The 17,316-nt window shown below is 33.5% G+C and overlaps 1 protein-coding gene across 1 annotated transcript in view; it reads left to right on the forward strand.

Moving 5' to 3' along the window:
* Window positions 1-17,316, forward strand: part of LOC110027580 (non-lysosomal glucosylceramidase-like) — a 69,750-nt gene that overhangs the window by 12,162 nt on the left and 40,272 nt on the right. Inside the window, 11 exon segments of the mRNA XM_020729069.1 lie at window positions 3,889-3,999; window positions 4,256-4,312; window positions 4,449-4,519; window positions 5,257-5,356; window positions 12,684-12,754; window positions 12,879-12,979; window positions 13,074-13,177; window positions 13,255-13,308; window positions 13,476-13,531; window positions 13,694-13,732; window positions 13,963-14,107. Coding sequence (XP_020584728.1) covers window positions 3,889-3,999; window positions 4,256-4,312; window positions 4,449-4,519; window positions 5,257-5,356; window positions 12,684-12,754; window positions 12,879-12,979; window positions 13,074-13,177; window positions 13,255-13,308; window positions 13,476-13,531; window positions 13,694-13,732; window positions 13,963-14,107 — 909 coding nt within the window.

Here is a 17,316-nt window from a genome sequence, read left to right on the forward strand (position 1 = left end):
TTTTCGTCCATGGTGGTTACAACCACCTATTAAACCAATGGGTGCCTCAAAAACCTCTTCGAAATTCGTGAAAATCAATTTTACTCGTCTAGTAACTGCCACTGGCGCTTAAGCGCGAGGTCTCGACGCTTAGGCGCAACCTTCTTTGTTTAAATGACGCTTAAGCGATGGATCTGCCGCTTAGACGCCAAAACTCTTTTGCACAATTTTTCACTTTTTTGCTCCAAATTTGATCATTTTTCACTCATTTAAGTATTTTTTTCATTTTTACTTGTATCTGCAAGAAAAACACAAAAATACATTCCATTAAAGTGCAATATCTCAAAAATGGATATAAAAATGTAGATAAAAACACTATATTTTTGGTATATCAAAATCCCTCAAACTTAAAATGTTATTTGTCCTCAAGTGACCCTTATAATCATTCTATATTTATTATTCCCTAATTTTGCATTTTAACAATTAGAAGCTTTCCTAAATTGTATAAATAATACATGAATGTTGGAATAAAATACTCAACCAATGATCTCTAATTTTTGCCAATTATGTTGAAATTTTATAACCAAACTAATCAATTAAAATACTAAAGACTTGTGGCCTCGTGGTCAGCTTGCCACACAAATTGTCATGTTTTGTAAATCAGGCCTTATCTCGCTCTTGACAACAAATTTGTTGTGATCTCTAATCTTCTCTTAAAAAAATGGGAACAAAGCTAATATTGACAGTTTGGGTTGTAATTGAGCTGAGTTTAGTAGATTATGTTGCAACTTGGACAACTTAGTCATATTATTTGTTGTTCATGTTCGACTTGAGCTCAAGTCGAGCTTTTACATGTATGTTCATACTTGATTTGTTTATTTTTTTTAATAATTGTGTCTTGTTTGTTTGTTTAATTAGATGAGTATTTTAATGAGTTAATAAATAAGTTAAAAATTTGAATAAATATATGACTTTTCGTTACGACCTGGCCAAGGATTTTGGAATTTCCATGGTGGGAATAAACAATCGACCATGATTTCAAATATAATTGCTATATCTAAATCCAACAATAATGAAATAGCGAACGAACAACTCTATTTAAAATAAAAAAATAAAAATAAGAATAAGCCACATAGAACTTTTTTTCTTCTATCACTCATTTTAGTTGAACTATAATAACATAATGAGTTTTAAAAAATCTAGTGGAATAATTACACTTTTGAAACATATAAGCTAAGTGAAAAAAAATTGATATGTATACTAATCTTTCCTATTAGGTTATACAAAATAATCATATGATAATGTGAACATATTAATAAAATTTATGATAATGAATGTCATCTAAAATTTTCAAATGCTTAAGTTTTTGGAGTATCAATTTTTTGCTTTGCTTTTCAAAATTTAAATTTGTATCATTCAGTGTTATTTATATATTTTTTAATTTATACTTCTGTCTCAATAACATTGTATAAACATAACCTTATACATTCATGGCTGATATATAACTATCGACACAATAGGGTGTAGAGCAAGTCACTATTATATGAAGTGAAAATGTTCCCACTCATCTCTAAATGATAAATCCTTAATTGACATAGTGGGTCGTGTTTTTAATTTAATTATTGCTTGAAATAACAGATAAACTATCCACACATGCGGGTGTATTGGTGTCACCAACCATTATCATAACGAACCAAACTCCTTCATTTTAACATGTACGTAAGCATGCATATAAAGTGTTTTCATTTGCATTCGTTCTAACTTACATTATCACCTTATATGATATGATTTTTGTCTATTAATTAATATATATCATATTGTAGAAACTGTGTGCCTCATGCTGTAAGTCTTAATACCGATGAATCTTTCATTCTTACAATATGATAGATCGAGCATAATATAGAGCCAATCAATAGAAATTATGAATAGAACGAATTTGAATTCAAAATGTATCAATTAAACCTATAATATTCAAGACCATGAAATAATACTTAATCTCATAAAGATAATTACCTACATCAAACAAACTTCTCCTTAAGCTTTATCCTCATCTTGTCAAATACTCAATCCTACATATCATATTCAACTTTATATGTAAGACATGCACAATTAAAATTCTTTTGTACCTATAAATTACAATATTCAAAAGATTACAGTTAATTGAGTTCTTAAATTTTTCTGACTCATTAGTATTATTTAGTATTTTTTATAACATTCTAGCTTAGTTTTTTTACTTCTCATTTCAAATAATAGTGGAATTAACACATCCCTTGTGCTGACGTGGTAAATATTAGTTGGGGGTGTGATAGATTATATTTAGACGGTGCTTTTGAAACGGATGTATAAGTTAAGAAATATAAAGATCATTATAATCTATAAGTTTAAATTTAAAAGGTAAAGCAAAATTATTACTAAAAAACTTATGCATTTAAAAATTTTAGATGACAATGATAAATATAAATTTCAATAATTTGTTTGTTCATATTGTTATATGATTATTTTTGTATGACTTGAAAAGATCAATATGTATATTAATTTCTTTTCATTTAGCTACTGTGATTTAAAGGTAATAATTCAACAGTTTTTAAAAATTCCTTTTGTTATTATAATTTAGGTTAAAATGAGTAATAGAAGAGAGAATGCATACCATAGACAAGGCAACTCCGGAGTAGAATAAATTTTAAAAAATTGTTTGCTTTAAATCTTGTAGTTCATTAACTCTCTCATTATCATTGGATTTAGAAATAGTAATTAAATTCGAACTTATCATCCAACAATTTATTTTCGTCTTAAAAGTTTCAAGCTTTCGGGGAGGATTGTGATATCCTTTTATATAACGTTATTAATAAATATTTTTTATAAATCTAAACAAATAAACAGTCGAAGATATTTTGAATTAATATTCACGTATTTTTCACCAATTAAATAAATAATATATAAGTTGTAAATAAGTTTCTTACATTTAAATAATATAAATAAGTGTTAAGGAACTAGTTCATTGAAGTAAATAAATATTAAGGAATTATATTAGATTAATTTGCATATTGATATTAAATTATTATTTTTTATGACTAAATATATAATTAAATGTCTTATAGTTAACCAAAATTTAGTTTAATAATATTTCATTTAATTATAGATAATTTAATAAATTATTGAACAACAAACAAGTTTATTCTTGAATATAAATAAAGAAGCTGAAACATTTTTATTTTTTGTTCATTTAATCTTCAAGTTTTTAAAACAATGATCATACTTGTTTATTTACTAATTTAAACAAACTTGATGGAGTTTTAATCGAGTCCTATTCAAGTTATTCATCGATTACATTGTTTCATTTACAGCCCTACTAGCACTTTGAACATGAAATAATTATCAACATGGCAACTTCATAAGTGACTAGATTATGATATCTATTAAGGTAACATTAAATTATTATGTAGTTAAGAGTCCATGCTGTCACTTCTGGAACGGTTAATTAAAATAATGTTATATAATTTAATAAAAAAATTTCAATACCAAATGTTTAATGATGCTGCTTTATGTACACCCGTTGGGGTATTATTTTGCTGCATAACTTTTTCTAGTCCAATTTTAGAATGCATTTTACTTTTCTCGCACTTAACCTAGTACAGGTTCCCTTTTCCTTTTGGCATTCTCTTTCCTTGTTCTTATCATCCTTACCTTACATGAATATACAACACTGTCACGACAAATATAAGCTTTATAGTATTTCCATGCTGTTCTTGAGTTGCTACTTCTTGCCTGGAACCATGTAATTACGTTCAACAGCCTCATGAAGGCGTGAAGCAATTTCAGATTATTATTTTCAATTCGCTCTACTAAACGAGTTTGTGAAGAAGCTTCACTTAGACATCTATAGACAGCTATATTTACATATTTCTACAGGTTAAAGTGGACCCTGGGCAACCAGCTTTGCTAACATGGCAACGAAATTTAAGACACAATGAGCGAGATCCATCGGAGTTCCATCTAACTGTCAGAGAAATACTGCAAATGGTACCATTTGAAATATATTTATTCCAGGCAGCTAAGATCTTTTTTTTCTCTTTTAGGAAAACTTTGGTCCTTACCTTGGGATGCGTGGTGATAAAAATTAAAATACATTCAAAGTGGTTGCTGGTGTTCACATTTTTTTAATGAAATCTTATGTTAGATTTTGGCTAATTTATATTTAAATTTAAGTAATCATAAATTTCTCTTTACATTGAGTTTTTTTTTTTCTCATTTAATCTATCATTTCAATTCACCACAGGCTCATTTAGGCTTTCGGCTTGGGCGGCATGTTATAGAAGAAACTGCTAAAGGAAAGGTGCAGTATTTCTCTTCTTGATGCTAAACTATTTCAGTGTTAAATAACTATTAGATAGTTTAGAGAAGATTTTGGTAATTTAATTGGTATATTCATATTCGTTTTCCTTATTCCATTGTCTATGAATTTCATGTAGGCCTCAATTATTGATCCTTTAAAAAAACGCATTGCTTCATCTTGTCATGGTGTTCCTCTAGGAGGAATTGGGTAGGCTTCGATTCACCTTTCACATTTTTTTTTTTCTTATTTAGCTTGGATGCATCACTTTCAATAGTTGGAACTCTTCACCATATCAATTCTCAAGAATTATTGGGGTAATTGGTTTTTTTTCGATGAACGGAGTTATCCAGACATTCTTACTGTTCTGAATCCCTCCAGTTGTTGGCTTTTCCTGTATTTGCAGGTAGTTTTTCCGTGCTATTATTAACTTTGAGAGAGGAGCACGTGAATTATGCCCCTTAAGGCTGGTTGTTTTTCAGAAAAAGACCGCCAATAGTTTATATATCATTGATGGTTAAGCTTATGAAGAACATTCATCATATACTGGCTGTCTTTTTTAAATGCTACTATTTTCTAATGTCAAGTTTTAAATGATAGCGAATATAAATTTAAGATCTGTCATTTTTTTTGGATAACACTGAGCCTATTTTCTAGACATAGATTGTCTGGATGTGTATGCGGACGGATCGAAAATGAGCAGACTAGATTAGCAGATAATGAAAAAAAAATCATTTCTAAGATTATTTGGATAGAAGTTCCTCAAAATTATTTGGTCAAAATAGTTTTAACACTAATTCGAAAATGAAGACTCATCAAGGCCATATTTTTGTGATGAGGCTAATTAAGATGATGAATTTCTAGTTACTTTTTTGGAAAGCACTAATGTTATCATAGTTCTTGATTTTTTTTTATCTGTTCTTTTACTTTTAAGCTTCAACTCTCAGTGCAGGTAGTATAGGAAGAAGCTACAAAGGTGATTTTCAACGCTGGCAATTGTTTCCTGGAGTTTGTGAAGCTAAACCCGTCTTAGCAAATCAATTTTCTGTAAGTTCAGTTCATAGCGCTTTGAAGTTTTTGCTGTGGCTGCTTTGCCATGATTCAAATAATATCCTTCTATAAAAAATTAACATGATTTCATCTTTTGTGCTATATCAGTACATTACTTTTATTGTTATTTTCATTGTTAAGCATGAACATGTAATAATACTTTTTGTTGCGAGTGTCCCGTCTTGTAGCGGGAGATTTCCTCTCTATTAGGTTGCGTTAGGCCATGTGGGTCAAATTTGCCTTATTTCAATTTATAATTAGGGTTTAATGTAAGCATGTTGTTTTAGAACTTATTGGACACTTACCTTTTTATTTCATACATTTAAGAGATTGTTTTGGTTTATGCATTAGAGCGATTGTTTTATCTAATTTTTGCCCTATGACTATTGTATCATTTTTTTTATAAAAGTGGTGTACAAGTTTGTTTAGGACTAAGTGGTGGATCAATTGACTTTTCTATCTCACTGGTTTCTTCGTTTATTGTGTTATCCGCTGTCTTCCCCTTGGGCAGCAGTTGAACTCTTTTGCTTTTCCTTCCTACCTCTACACCTTTGTATATTATCTTTTGTAGCTATTCGACAACAACTCCCCGTTCGATTCGATTCTCACACCTTTTTAAAAACCTAGAATGGTTTCATTTGGTATTAGAGTTTGACAAATCTTAAATCTTTAGGGAATTATTTTCAGGACTCCTTAATCTAAATCTACATTACCTAATTCATCTACCCTCACCCTCTCACATTTCACCACCTAAAATTGCCTTTCTATTGTGGCCGAAACCCTAAGTGAGAGAAAGAGACACCATGTTGTAAAGAATGAACACAGAAAGGTGTTCAAAGTTTACCATGGAAGAGATGTAAAAAGAAGTCCTTCAACTATAATAAATGTTTGCCACATTTGAAATGAGAAAACTCAAAGATGCCACCTATAGCTGTTATAGTGACTCATTGGATCGAGAGGAGGAAGGTAATATCTTTCATTAGGAAGTTTCCAGTAATGAAAAACCAATGCCCCAATGAGTCGGCATTCAATATCAGAGGAAAATTTTGGGATGAAAATCAATTTGCCAAATTTTGATGAACGCTTGAATGCAGATAAATTCATTAAGTGACTCCAAATAGTAGAACAAATTTTTAACTACAACGATTTTTTTCAATATAAGAGAGTCAAATTTGCAGTCATTAAACTCAGGATGCACACTTCGTTGTGATGAGAGAATCTGAAATATTTTTGACAACTAGAAGGGAATAATAAGATCGCCACGTAGCCCAATATGAAAAGATAATACAACACATATATTCTTCTGCATTATTGATGGGATATATTTTTAAACTCCACAACCTGTACAGAGGGATTCTTTTGTGGAGGATTACATGACTAAATTTGATCAACTCGTATTGAAATTTGAGTTAGTGGAACCAAAAGAATACACAATGGCGAGGTACATTATAGGATTGAAGCCAACTATTGGTAATATGGTGTAGTTGCATCAATATTGGCTCTTCCTTGATGTGAGTTTTAAAGGCGAAGAAACAATATCTTCACCCAGGGTATGATAAGACAAAAAGAGCACGCTCACTAGAGCACCCAATTTGCCCTCTCACTAGGAGAAATTAGACCAGGTTGGACAAAAGGTTGGGACACTAACACTCTCAAGTCATTCTCGGCCAAGAAGTGCTTTAAGTGTCATGACTTTAGGCATGTAATATTTGATTGCTCTAATGAGAGAGTGGTCTTTTTCATTGAACAAGGTGCATTGGAAGAAATATACAGTGACATTGGGGACATGAGAAAATGTGGATGTTAGAGAGAAGTATTAGCTTCTTAGCAATAAGAGAGAGATGCTAGTGATTTAACATATTCTTCAGACTGAGCCCACGAGAGAGAAATGGTGACTCTGCCGCATTTTTCATATATGTTGCACCATGAAGGGATAGATGCACGGTCTTGTTATAAACGGAGGAAGTTGTGAGAACTTGATTATTATCAAAATGGTAGACAAGTCGAGCCTTTTCATATAGAAGCACACCCAGATTTATTCTGTCTTGTTTGAAGGAATGAGATCACTGTTAACGGATTTCTCATAGAGTTCTCTATTGGAGATAAGTTTCAAGAGCAGGTGTAGTTTAACATGGTACCTAAAAGTGTTTGCCACATTCTATTGGGCCTTCCGTGGCATTACAACTGTTGCACACATCGTGATAGCCATAAGAACACATTTTTCATCACGAATGGTAAACACATCATACTCTTATCTTGGAAGAAGTCCAAGGTATTGAGTGTTCATATAGAGTCAGAGATTATAGTGTCACAAACTACCCTTTTGTAGGCTTTAAGAGAAGCACCAATAGTATTGGCATTTGTGGTTCTAGAAGACTGTGTGTTTGAGGAGTCGATACTAGACATACTGAGAGAGTTTCAAGATGTCAAGGCTAACAATCCATTTCCTCTGTTATCATTACCGAGGGAGATCTGCCATACCATATATTTTATTCTAAGGTCTATTTTTTCAAACCGCCTTGCCTATCGATGTGATCAGTTGAGTACGAGGAGTTGCAAATGTAATTTAAGATGTTTTGTCTGTGAGGTACTAGTCCATGTGCAATTCCAACTCTGATTGTACCAAAAAAGGATGATTCTTGGCGTATGTGTTTTGATAGCAGGCGTGTGAGCAAAATCATCATCAAGTATTGATTTCTTATTCCACTGTTGAATGATTTGCTAGATCAGTTACATGGAGTTAGTGTCCTTTTCAAAATTGATTTTTGCAATGGTTATCACTAGATCAAAGTGAGATTAACAGATGAATGGAAAATAACCTTCAAGCTACGAAATGGGTTGTATGAGTTGATAGTCATTCACTTTAGTATGTGTAATGCAATGAGCATTTTCATGCAATGAGCATTTTCATGCAATGAATGAACCAGGTTTTTTGAGTCTTCATAAAAAAATTCGTGGTTGTGTACTACGATGACATTCTGTTATACAACCATTCAAGTAAGAGCATTTGCAATAGGTTTTTGGAGTTTTTCAGATAGAGTAGTTGTATGGTTACTCAAATAAGTGTCACTTTCTTACACCACAAACGGGCTTCTTGGGGTACATTGTTTCATTTATCGGCTTTGAGATGGATTCATTGACAGTTGAGGCTATTGTGGACCAGCTTAGCTTGCAATCATTTACTCAGGTGGGATAGTTCATGGATTGATATCTTGTTACAGGAGGCTTATTATAAATTTTAGCTCTATGTGCCCTTAATGAAGCTTTTTAAGTTGATTAGATTCATTTTGTCAGATGGCGCTCAAACCAACTTTCAAGCTTTGAAGAAAAATTATTTAGTCCTTGATCCTTGCCCTTCTAGATTTTAATCCGATGTTTGAGGTGGAGTGTGATACTTCTAAAGTGGGGATTGGAGCTATGCTGAGTCTCGGAGTTACACTCTTTTGCTTTTTTCAGTGAAAATTTGAGCGATTTTAGAAAAAAATACCCTATATATGACATGGAGTTTTATGCTATTGTGAGAGCTCTCAAACATTGGAATCATAATCTGTTGGCAAATGAATTCACCATGATTATGAAACATTAAGGTTCATGAATAGTTAGAGCAAGCAAATTGGTAAATATGCCTCCTCGGTAGAGTTCTTACCTTCATTCCATTTTATGCTCAAGCACAAAATAGGAAGCTATAATAAAGTAGCTAAAGGCTCGAGTTGTCTTCAATTGTCGATTATCACTAAGCAGTTGAAAGTCATTGGCTTTAAAGTGATTAAAAATTTAAATGTCACTGACGGATTTTTAGGAGGTTTAAATTCATTGCCAGGATAGGCCGTATGAGCAATTCCACAAATCATACGACTACTTAATTTACTAGAACAAACTATGATTTTCTATGAGTTCACAATAAAGAATATTTTGTAGGAGTGAAACTAACCTGTTAATCCCCATTTACAATAACATGAAAACGAATATCATAAGTTACAAGCATTCATCCAATTTATGAAATGGGGTGGAAACCCCAATTTAACCAATCTATCCAAAATGAATTGTCTATTGAAATTATCAAAATCTTTTTTATTGTCAAATTTAGCACAAAAATATTTAGTAGAGAAGGAAGAATTAAATCCATTAAAGAACTCATTTGACAAGATTATGTTATCAACGATGTCCCGACCCTTAATAAAAAGCAGAATGTGTTGGATGTATGATGGAGGGAAGCAAAGACTTAAGATTATCAACAATCAGTTAGCTAGCATCTTATACAAGATATTGCATAAAGAGCTTGACCTATAATCTTTAAATGACTTGGCATTAGAATGTTTAGGGATAAGGGTAATGGTTGTATGATTCAACCTAATAGGAAGCTTTGAAGATTGAAAAAAGTGTTTAACAACAGAAATACAGTCAGAACCCGAGGGTGTTTTTAAAAAAATCTGTTATAAAACCATCAAACCCTTTAGAACCAATGGAGAAGAAACTTGCTTAATGTTACCATCAGAAAATTCTTCTATAAGCCAATCTAAAACATTCTCATTTAAAGTATTATAAACAGGTACCTCGACATAAGAATACTAGTAATAACAGTTAGAATTGTAAGGAGACCAGAGAAGTAAGAAAGAACTTCATTAATAATATCATTATACAAACTAACACAAGAATCTGTTTATGTATTTCTTTAATGAAGTTTCTGTTTTTTCTAATATTGGCATGTTGATAAAGAAACTTGACTTCATCTTCTCCTTTGGAGATCCAAGCGCATTTAGACCGTTGCTTTAGACATTTGTATTCTCATTTTGAAGTAGTTGAAAGTGGGCTTGATTAGAAGAATGACTAAAATTTTAAATTTTTGTGTAAAGCATTTGTCTCAAGAAGAGACATAATCTTACATTGAGAATCTTGAAGATCAATAATAGTTCTTGAAAGATGATTGGAAGAACACCATACCTATTTTTAATAGCAATTTTAACAGCTTTGAGGAGAATATGGGATCTCTTTAGTAAAATTCCTCTAGGTAGATTCAACTTGTGAAAAAAAATCTAGATGAAATTTCCAGTAATTTTTATAAAACTGCAAGTTGCTTTCTGAAAGTTACCAAAATGAAGAATATAAGGGGAGTGATTTAAAGTAAAAATGCTCTAAGAGTTTATAGAAAGTTGAAGGAATGACAACCATCAAACACACATTACAAAGAACTCATTCTAACAAGCTTTTGATAGGGAAATCAACCGGTTGATTGAACCAATTGTAGGATAATCTAGTGTTAGAAATATCAAAGAGACCTGTAATGTAAATGCAATTATTAAAATCAACAAGTTTACCGGGTAAAAGAGAGATGGCACCCAAAGCTTCCTTAGAATTTTTTATACAATTAAAAGCACCCAATATAATCCATGGAACTTGAATATTCTCAGATAAAGCAATAACTAGGTGCCATAATTCTTTTCTTTTAATAGGATTATTTTTCAGCATAAATGAAAGTCACCAAATAACTGACAGAAGAAGAAAAAACAATACTACCATTGATATATTGAGCCTGAATATCTAGGGTAGTAAAGATAATATTAGAGGAATTCCATTGCACCCAAATACACCCTCTATCCGCCATAAGAAAATTGTTAGAACTTGATCCATTAGGACAAATCTTAAGCTGACCACACAAATGAGGGTCTAGCAATGAAGAAGGGGGAAGATTAGTTTCCAAAAGACAAATGAGTTGAAGATTGTACTATTTAACAAAATATGTGCAATCAGTAGTTTTGAGATCAGTAGAAATTCCTCTAACATCCAAGCCATAATATTTAGGAAAAATATGTCTACCCTTCTTAACTTTAGAAGATAAAGGCAAAACAGAGCTAGGATTATTTGTAGACTTGTTAATTGAAAAATTAACACAATATTTTATAATAACAAAGAAGTAAGCTCAGTGTTTTCCTAGACTTGTGGTAAAGAATAAGGAGCATTCATATTAGATTTTTCTCTATTCAACATAAGGTGAACCAGAAGAAGATTCACCACTGAATAAAGGGGTTTGTATCGGCTTGTTTAAATTAGGAGGCATAATAGGGGAAGAAGGAGGATGAGCTTCTTCAGCAATTGGAGCAACAACTGGAGGAGCAACAAACCGGCCAGTACTTCTTTTCAGTTTAGAACCAACTCTATTCCTACTGCGTTTTCTTCCATGCAGAGGGAAACAGATAGTGATTTATGATTGGGTGATTTAGGGCAAGAAGATACATCATGAGCAAAGTAAGAACAAATTTTACATGCCTCAGGCTTTCATTCATAAAGAAAATCTTGAATTAAATCTTTCCTATTAACATTGATGATAATAGCATCATGAAGGATTGAATTAACATTAATTTGAATGTTAACTCTAGCAAATATGAGGCGTGAGCCTCTGATAATAAGTGGATCTACAACAAGTGAAATACCAATTCTACTCACAATTTTAGAGATGCCCTTCTTCAACCATCAACAAATGGGGAGATTAGGGAATTTCACCCATATAGGAACCTCACAGAAGTCTTCTTTAGTGGGTTTATAAATCGAAGATTAAAAAAAAACAATTTCCATTAATGAAAAAGGTCCACCCGAAAGGAGCATATTTTTGTCCTCCAAACTGTTGAACTTAAACAAAAAGAAACCCTCATTTAGAGAGATAAGCTCCACAATACCTTTCAATTTCCAGATTCTTTGAATAGCTTGCAAAAGATTACTGTAATATGGCCACTTGCCTAATGCATACCCAACAAACACAAGATGTCACTGTCTTGAACAATCTTCCATTTCTTCGTGTGAGAATGGGACTTTCTCATCAGTAAAAGACATGTTAAAGTTCGTAGGATCAGGAGTATGAGAAGAGATCAGCCCTTTCCAGTTAGGGAAGGCCGAGGTCCGAGGATAGAAACATCTTTAGAAGAAGGGAGGGGAGGGAAAGAAGAAGGATCCATATCACACAAAGGGGCAGAAGCCCGAAACAACCAAGAAGACCAAAAGAAGAAGAGGGTTGGGGCTTCAAATAAGGGGGGAGAAGAAAAACTCCAAAACCTAACAGAGCCTTCAAGGAACCTGAGGAAACATACTCATTGCCGTTCTAACTGGCATTTTCAGGTCTCTTTTGGGTTGAGCCTCTTGTATTGTAAATTTTTTCTCCCCAACAAATTTGGTTTTTGTCTACATGCTCCCCAACAAATTTCGTTTTTGTCTACATGCACTTGCTTGCAGATTAGCTAATTAGAATAAACTGATATATCTTAATTTTAATGGTTCTTTCAGATAAACTTCTCTTACAAACTGATATTTATGTATTGCTGGTGAAATTCAATAGGTATTCATTTCACGCCAAGATGGAAATGCATACTCCACTGTTTTGTCCCCAGGTGACCCAGACACACTCAAGTAAGTGAACTAACCAAATAGGACAATATAAATAATTGCTTTATAATCACAGTCTTGTATATTTAACTTGGTGTTTTTTTTGTTCTGCGCTGGTTTGTCTGTATCTTAAGCTGTTGTCATACAGATCAAGTTCACTCTCAGGAATTGAATCTTGGGATTGGAATCTCAACGGGCAGAAATCTACCTATCATGCTTTGTACCCGAGGTCTTGGACAATTTATGATGGTGATGTCTATGAATAAGGAAATTTTTACTGCTTATTCTATGGTGCCCATGGTCTTAATGATGAATTTGTGCATCACGTTCCTGTATATTGCAGGTGAACCTGACCCAAACCTAAAATTAACCTGCCGTCAGATTTCGCCCTTTATTCCTCACAATTATCAACAAAGTAGCCTTCCTGTGGCAGCATTTACATTCACGGTAGCTTCTTAAGTGCCTTTATGCTATACTAAATATATGATGGATATTTCTCATGTGGCAATTTCTGAATTTTTCAGCTCAACAATATGGGAAAATCTGCCGCCAAAGTTACTTTGCTTTTTACATGGGCTGTAAGTTCAGATGCTGAAAATTTTTCTCTGTTGTCATTATTGGCTTTGTCCCTTTGGTATTTAATCATTTTATGTGCTGATTATTGTTGTTGTTTTGCTCTCTGTATTATTTTAGTTGCATTATGTTTAAGGAAAGATGGATCACTCATGTATCAATATTTAACCAGAATTCTGTAGGTGGCAACTCCGAGTTTGCTGGGTATCACTGTAATTCCAAAATGATGTAAGAACCTGATATAATAGATTTAAAAAGCTAAACCGTTATCTTAATTAAGTTGGTATGGGAGTTTTCTGCAATATGTAATTGTGATACTGTAATTTTAACTATACAATCATCCTTCAAATTGTAAATTCAGACTTATTTACATTTTTTCTTACACTCCAGTGCGAAAGATGGGGTACATGGGGTCCTCCTGCATCACAAGTAAGTTCAAGGAACTGTGATTGTTGTAAGAAATACTAATATGATAATTTTTATTGGTATACCGTAAAAAAAATAGGCACACCATTCTTCTATTAACTCGTTGTAGTAGTGCTTGTGAAGGAGGAATGCTGTAGATAAATTTTTAAATAGTTTCAATAAATCATCACTTTCATGGCTTTAGTTTTACCATTATTCTATTATCCGTGAGAAAATCTTATATAAAAATGCAGAACTTCAAACGGGCAATCTCCAGTGACATTTGCAATAGCAGCACAAGAAACAGCAGATGTTCATGTCTCCAGCTGTCCACACTTTGTGATATCGGGGAAATCTGATGCTTTTTCTGCAAGAGAAATGTGGCATGCAATCAAAGAGGTCTATCTATTAAATGATTTCTTCATACCCCTCAACGTGATAATTACATAGATCATCGGTGAATGAAACGTTATACGCTGGCCTTTGCTTCAGTCACAATGTTTAAATTTTGGGTGTTTTCAATTTCTTGTGCTAAGATCATCGGTTTTTGCTCACGATCAGTACATTTTCCATTTCTTTGTTTCTTAGTTTGTACCATTTATTTAACTGTGTGATCAAATTCATGTAAATTGCATCTATTACTTGTGGATAAAGAGCTAGTTTAATGCTGTGATGCGGGAACATCTTCCGCTTCTAGATGAATCGGGCCACGGAATTTCCCACAACTAAATGCAGCACCCGGGTCACACGTGCAGGGTAGAGCTAGACCGAGCGCCTCCTCTTCCAATTTCTTTCCAATTTTGAGCACTTTTTTTATCCTTCCTTTCTAGTACTTACCTATATATATGTGTATTGGAGTTTGAATTCTCAGTTTTTGTGCATTTTCTATCGGGACAACTATTGTCATCTCTGTTTTTCCCTTTAAAGATTGTATCTGAGGGTTTGAGTGGTGCTTTGACTATATCTCGCTCCTGCGGTGGTGACTTCCCTATCTCATTCCACATCCTCCTCACATCGCTTCCAGCAGCCCCCGAACAGTAGCCCGTTGATGTTTTCACTGCAGTTTTCCAATTCTAGCTTCCTGTTCTCGCTGCTGACTCTCAGAATAGCCATTCTCTGTCGCTGCTGCCTCCATTCCCCCTTGCAACAGATACTGAAAGTGACGCCGGTTTTACAATGATCGACTCGGAGCGTGGTCATGACGGTGCAAACCTCAATTATAGTGCCTGAAGCATTCACTTAAAGGTCCTAAGGGCTCCTTGAGTCACGGTGGGCCGCGTACAACCCTCAGTACGATCCTGTTTCAGTCAGCAAAGGTGCCCCGCATTCATTGCATAAAAAATTGATGCCAACAGCTAGCAGCTATTTCAAGCTTTTTGTTGGGTCACATATAAGTATCTGGTAGTCATATAGATCCTTAATGATAAAATCTAAATTATTAGGAGAGATTTGTTTTTGGGACAAACATTGGCAAAACAGACCTTATATTTCAGTTTTTGGGTGGGTGTGGATGATTGTTTGAGCGCTAGTCTAAGTCTTAGCTCCAACCACCTTATTGTTGGGACTCAGGGATTATGGGGAGAGATTATTTTAATGAAAAAGAAAGGGATGAGGGGGAGAGTATTTTAATGATCGTGTGCATTGTAATCTCCGCTTTCTTTTGAGTTTTTGCTAAAGTTTTGTTCGCTAAAGTTTAAAGATACGACTTTTCTAAGCTGCTATTTTAATGTGGAGTACATTTATGAAAGATTTTGAAAAGCTATGCTTTGCATAAAACTACCTATTTGAAAGAGATATTATAAAGTCATCTTTTTTTGCTAAAGCCTGTCAGTTAGATGACGCAAGAAGCTACAACCTCCAGCAATGTGAATCTGTTGTCTTTTGGGAGATGACATCTCTATGCCCTACATTAGCATGACTTATCATATCCCATAAGTTGGTGCCTTCAGCTTTTCGTGAGTCTACTTCTTCCTTTAGTGTATTCGCTCACATCTTGACTATCGATCCACTAGCTCATTGACTTGACTTCATTCAGTGACTCCAGTTCACTGACCAATTAATTTCATTCGACATTTTAAGGCCATGCACCCTTTAAGCTGTGTTCCCCTGTGCTCTTATGTCTACACGCTTGCAAGTACATGCGTTCATTTCAGATCATGCACTTACATGTGCTCCTCAACAGATTTTTTGTTGATAACTTTTGAAGCCATTTAGGAGCCACAATCTCACTAGTAACATTCTTGGCGAAGATGCATGCCATTGTGCGGATCTGTTGACTCACCACGTACTCGTTCTTAGTCCAATCCATCACCATCGAGTACTTTGGACCAAGTTAGCTAACCACCTAAATCACAAAATGAGTCAATATTTTATGAAATCCTAAGATGTTCACAAAATCCAGGTTGTTTAGACTAGGCGACAAAGCTCGAGGAAACTTGTCGTAGGGCTGCTCCGTCATTTTAGGTGAAATAATTGTGTCACTTAGGAAAAATAACTTTCTGTAGATCTATATGATTATATATTTAACATTATTGCAAGTATAATTTTTTAAATATTTTGGATGAATATCTGCATAAATTTTATGAATGCAAATTTGTTTTCATTTATGATATCTATGATATTATCATGTTATGAATTTTATGAATATGCTTATGAAATTTTTGCTTGCAAGTATTCATTTATTTTGAATCATGCATATGATTTATGAAATTGTTGACCTCACTTTTGGTTGAGGTCTAGAAAACTTCTTTAGTAGCCTAGGTCTAGCCATAAGACTTTCCTATTGACTAGTCTTAGAAAATTAGAAGAGGTACCCCACCATTAGAAATTCAAAACTCTTCTTTTTACTCAGCTTGAAATTCCACATATTGATCTTAACCTCTAGCATTTAGTAGGTAAGATCATTATAAGAGAATTCAAGAAGAGTCCCTATAGGATTACTTGACTTTAGGGTCGACCCTGGAACTAGGATACACCATATCTTCACAATATATTAATCCCTGGTTCATTTAGAATGGATATCTATCCAATTCTATGTGAAATGCCTAACTTGATATTTCGCCCCGAGGCACCTCCAAATTACCTAACTGCCCTTGATACCCAAATTTGGCTAAAATTCCCAAATTTTGCCAAAATACCCAAAATTGATCAAAACTCATTCCAAACACCTTGAATACATCCAAATTTGTCAAAATTTCCAAAAATTACCAAATTACCAAGATGCCCCTCCAGACCCAAAATCTAAAAATTCCAAAAATTCCTAAAAAATCCCAATAAATCCAAAATATTCCCAATTTCATTTTGTCCACCTATACCTTGGTCCAATTTGGTCAATTTGACCATCTTTGACAAAAATCCCCAAATTAGCCCTAATATTGGCTAACACCCCAAATTTCAACAATTGAATGCCTTAGACCTCAAATTGGCATCCAATTTTTGTTGAAAATCCTTTATAAGGTCATTTTTGACCAAACACAACAATCAATTTGAGCTTAGCCCAAAGCTAGCTCAAGTTAGACCCAAATTTAACCCTTAAGGGTTTAATTTAGGTCTAAACCCAAATCCAGCAAAATCCATTCAAATTAACCATCAAATCAACTTCAAAACAA

This window comes from Phalaenopsis equestris, unplaced genomic scaffold (assembly GCF_001263595.1).
Source record: "Phalaenopsis equestris unplaced genomic scaffold, ASM126359v1 Scaffold000428, whole genome shotgun sequence".
Classification (NCBI taxonomy): Eukaryota; Viridiplantae; Streptophyta; class Magnoliopsida; order Asparagales; family Orchidaceae; genus Phalaenopsis; species Phalaenopsis equestris.